Consider the following 5,108-nt stretch of genomic DNA (forward strand, 5'->3'; position numbering starts at 1 on the left):
ACCACGATATCAAGTTATCTCCAAGGAAGACACAATAACCAAACGTTAACCGACGTGTGTCAGGGCAGCCCCCCCCCCCCCCCCCTCCCTCCCCCAATCCGCATCAGTGTAGGAAAGGAGGTCAGTAACTGAGGATGGATAAAGATGCAAACCATAATCAAGTGTACCCTGAATGTAACAGATGATATGCTTAAGAGCATGCATATGAACCTCTCGCGGTGCATGCATGTGTAAACATACCTGTTGAACAGCATAAGAGATATCCGGCCTCGTGAAAGTAAGACACTGAAGTGCACCTGCGAGACTGTGATAGTGAGTCGGGTCATCATATGGAGCACCCGACGTGCTGCTCATCTTCGATTTAGTATCAACCGGAGTAGAAGTAGCCTTACAAGAAGACATCCCAGCTCGATCAATGATTTCTTCGGCATACTTGCGTTGCGAGAGAAACAGGCCATCCTTATGGGGAGTGACATGAATGCCAAGGAAATAATTCAAAGGACCCAGATCCTTCATAGCAAATTCCGAGGCAAGGAGAGCCATAATGGAGCATTGGAGAGAATCTGAGGAAGCAGTAAGAATAATATCATCAACATAAAGTAAAATGTATGCCATCTCGAACCCCTTTTTGTAGATGAACAAAGAATTGTCAGATCTGATGTTCGAAAAACCAAGAGAAGAGACATAATCTGCAAAACGCTTGTGCCATGCCCTCGGGGCCTGCTTAAGTCCATATAAGGACTTACGGAGTAAACATACATAATCCGGATGAGTGGGATCTCTGAAACGCAGAGGTTGATGCATATACACTGTTTCCTTGAGCTCACCGTGTAAGAAAGCATTCTTGACATCTAGCTGATGAATAGGCCACTTCTTTGATAATGAAAGACTGAGAACGGTACGGATCGTAGCCGGCTTGACCACCGGACTGAAGGTCTCACCACAATCAATGCCAACCTATTGAGTCTTGCCATCACCTACAAGACAGGCTTTATGCCTCTCAAAATCACCATTAGACTTTTCTTTATGAGTGAAAATCCACATAGAACGAATAACATTCACATTAGGTGGACGGGGCACCAACCCCTACGTCTTATTTTTAATAAGAGCATCAAATTCATCATTCATATCCATCTTCCAATTCGGGTCACGAAAGGCGGTCACAGGGTTACGAGGGAGAGGGGATTTCGTAACAATGGTATTTAAGTTAAACATACGTTTTGGCTTAAAAATACCATTTTGACTCCTGGTCACCATTCGGGGCGGATTGGTAGATTGGGGCGGCTGGGGTGATGTTTGTGTGGGTGTGGAAGATGGAGCCGAGGGTTGTTGGCCCAAGGCAGAGGGGAGAGGGGTAGGTACGGCAGGGGAGGCGGCTGGCAGAGGCGCTTCCGACGGAGGAGAGGTGGCAGTACGAGCCACGGTGGGAGGGGGGGTAGTCGGCTCGGTCACGGGTGCAACGTGGGGTGGGTTGGACCGACTATCCAGAGCAGAAGCCATATGATGCAACCAAAATGGGGAAATCCCATCATTCAAAAAATCATAAGTAGTTGAAGCGGGAGAATGTAAATTGGAAAATGGGAAAACATTCTCATCAAAAATCACGTGACGAGAAATAATGATTTTGTGGGACGATAAATCATAACACTTATACCCTCTATGATTCGTAGGATACCCCAAAAATACACACGGTGTAGACCGGGCTTGCAATTTGTGGATAGTCGTAGAAGGAAATAGGGGATAGCACAAACACCCAAAAACCGGAAGATGAGAGTAAGATGGCTTTCTATGGTATAACACTTGAAGAGGAGAAACATGACCTAATAATTTACTTGGTAAAATATTAAGAAGATATGTTGCCATTTGTAATGCGTGATGCCAAAACGAAGGGGGAAGAGAAGCATGAGCAAGGAGAGTCCGAGTGATATTATTGATAGAACGGATTTTTCTTTCGGCTTTCCCATTTTGTGATGACGTATGTGGACAAGAAAGACGAAATGACATCCCATTAAACTCACAAAATTTCCCGAATTGACCATTATCATATTCCCTCCCATTATCACATTGGACATTTTTAATATGACGTTCAAATTGGGTATGAATGTGGGTTTTTAAAGCTAAGAATTTCGCATAGACGTCGGATTTCTTTGCCAAAGGAAAAGTCCATAAAAACTTCGAAAAATCATCCAAAAAAAGAACATAATACCGATGACCCAATGAACTTAACACGGGAGAGGTCCACAAATCACTATGAATAATATCAAATGGCATCAAAGTTTCGAAAATAGAAGAATCAAACGACAACTTAATGTGTTTACCAAGAACGCAAGAACGATAAATACTAGAATGACTAGATTTATTACATTCAATGCTTTTATTAAGCCTAAGACAATCTAAAATAGAATTTCCTGGATGACCCAAACGAGCATGCCAAAAAGGAGAGGACAACGCCGCAAAGGTTGACGGAGTGGTGGTTGAATATTTGATGGTGGCGATTGGATAAAGATCGCCCCGACTATTACACCGCATTAGTGCCATCCCCATCTGAAAATCTTTCACAGAAAACCCATATGGATCAAATTCAACAACCACAGAATTATCAGTAGAAAACTTCCGTACTGAAATTAAATTTTTAATGAGTTTAGGAGCATGTAAGACATTCCGCAAGGATAAAGGGGGGTTTGGGGGAGGCAAACTAGTATGACCACAACCACGAATTGGAATCGAATGACCATTTCCCATAACAATACCATTATTTTGATTGCTCAAATTAAATAAGACGAGAGATTATCGTCCGAGGATGTCATATGAGAAGTCGCCCCGCTATCCATGTACCAATTTTGATCGGGCGGGTTCAAGGTCATGGTGTGCATTGCGGACTCGATGTCGGTTGGAACATACGACCCATGAGGGGCCACTGCTGCCGTGTAAAGCTGCTGGGCTGGAGGAGGGCCCAATATACCCTGCTGTCGTGGCGGGCCAGGCGGGGGACGAGCCCAAGAAGTCATCGGGTACGGGCAGGGGGGAGAGCAGCAGCCCAGCGAGGCTGCGGTACCCACTTCCAGTGGCCAAACTGTCCGGCTGGCCACTGCTGCGAAGAGTAGCCCGCTGGCTGCGGACCGCCGCTGCTACGGCCTGGACCACCACGTCCGCCGCTGCTGCCAGTGTTTTTACCGCCGCCTGAGCCGCGACCAGAACCATTTTTCCGGCCAGTCCCAGAATTTTGGCGGTGGGAATTTTTGGTTTTCCCTCGGCGTGAGCTTATGTTTTCAGAGGGCAGTGTCGCGTCGTCGACCGCGGCTACCATAGCCGAACCAGACCCGTGAGACATCATTGCCGCAAGTTCACGTTCTTCCAAAACAAGAGAAGACCGAGCCTCTGTGAATGGAGGGAGAGGCTTAGCATGGCGAATTTGTGTCCCAATCCCTTTGTACGCTTCAGTGAGACCTGAAACTAGTTGAAGGACAAGGCGGCTATTCGTCACAGGAGCCCCGACGTTTTTCAGTTGATCCGCAAGGCTCTTTAGACGTTGACAATAGGCGGAGGCATTGGGAAAATCCTCCATACGAGTCGTCGTGAATTCTTATTCAAGAGTCACCGCACGAGAGTTTTGATGATCTTGGAATATATCACGCAAACGAACCCAAGCGTCCATGGAAGTAGCGTCAGGTTCAATGATGGTGTTTAACAAATCATTAGAAATTGTCGAATATATCCATTGAAGCACGATGGCGTCAATGGTCATCTATAATTCGACTTCCTCATCAGTTTTGGGAGCCGGCTTCTCCTTACTTGTGGGTGGGTGATGTGTCATAAAATTACGGCACATTTGACGCCAACTACTTAGTCTTTTGTAAATCCCCAAGTACTTTTGATGTCGTTTCTCGTGTTTTTGTGTCAATTTGTAGAATAACATGTGCCGGAAGCAACTTGAGGCAAAATGAAGAAAAATCCAGCTGAACTGAACTATGGCATCACCTGCGAGTCGCAGGTACTGCATGCGAGTTGCAGGTGGTGTAGCACCTGTTGACAGAGATGGCCAAAAGAAGACAGGACATGCGGCACCACATACGACACCACATGCGAGTCGCAGGTGGCACATGCGAATCGCATCCTATGTCGCAGATGCTGCTCCACAAATGATTGAAGGTGCGACACCTGCGATGCTTTGGTGCAACCTGCGATTCGCAGGTTGCACATGTGACACCAAGTGCGATTCGCACCAGATGCGCAGGGGCATTTTTGTCTGGAAATTATTCCCGTTTTAGACATTCTATAAATAGATTTTCTAGGGTTTTGGACTCATTATTCTACAACTTTTTAGCCTAGATTTTTGTGGAGCTCATTTATTATTGGTTGGTGAAGCTTTTAAGATTACTTTGGCTTGTGTCATCTTCTCCATTCAATACTTTTGTAAGCTTTATGAATACACTTTATTTTATTGCTTTACCTTTAAAGAATATTAGTAGCTAATCTTTTTAGCTAAGGTTGTGGGACCAAATGTGTTAGTTATGTGATTGAGTTTCATAATCATACTACATTAATATGCTAATGGTGTTTTCTATTAACTCTTCAAGCATTAATGTCTTGTGATGGTGTACAACATTACTTGTGCCTTAATACCATTACTTTGCTTGGAAAAGAAAGTAGAGGTTAGGAAAAGAGTTAATAGCAACGATTTGGGTCATTAAATCCATCTAATAGCTTGAGCTAGGAATAGGAAAGCTAGTTGAGGCTACATAGGCGTTCTCTTATAAAACACTCTAGGGCTTGGAAAAGCTTAGGATGAAATTTGCTAATTTGGTTGGAAAACTTTTGGCAAGATTCGTGTGGCCCTTGGTTTAATGCACTTATGCATATAAATAAGTTGAATTGATACCCAATCGCATTACTTTCCATTGGAACTATACCCTTAGTCCCATTTACCAATAGTTTACATCTTATAACCATTCTTAGTCTTTAATGAACAAACAACAATCAAACCATTATTATACTCCACTTTCCCTTGAAGTATAGACTAATAGTCGGGTGTTACACTTATTAAGTATATTTCTGCATTGTATTATCTGTGGGATTCGACCCCAACCTCATTGAGTTCTATATTTGAC

General features: G+C 44.1%; 1 protein-coding gene across 1 annotated transcript; it reads right to left on the reverse strand.

Moving 5' to 3' along the window:
- Nucleotides 1-3,004: 3,004 nt before the first annotated feature.
- On the reverse strand, nucleotides 3,005-3,565 carry LOC132624722 (uncharacterized). Its single transcript, XM_060339457.1, has one exon. It carries the CDS (start codon nucleotides 3,563-3,565, stop codon nucleotides 3,005-3,007), a length of 561 nt encoding a protein of 186 aa, XP_060195440.1.
- Between the last annotated feature and the right edge of the window lie 1,543 nt (nucleotides 3,566-5,108).

This window comes from Lycium barbarum, chromosome 2 (genome assembly GCF_019175385.1).
Source record: "Lycium barbarum isolate Lr01 chromosome 2, ASM1917538v2, whole genome shotgun sequence".
In the NCBI taxonomy this organism is placed as follows: domain Eukaryota; kingdom Viridiplantae; phylum Streptophyta; class Magnoliopsida; order Solanales; family Solanaceae; genus Lycium; species Lycium barbarum.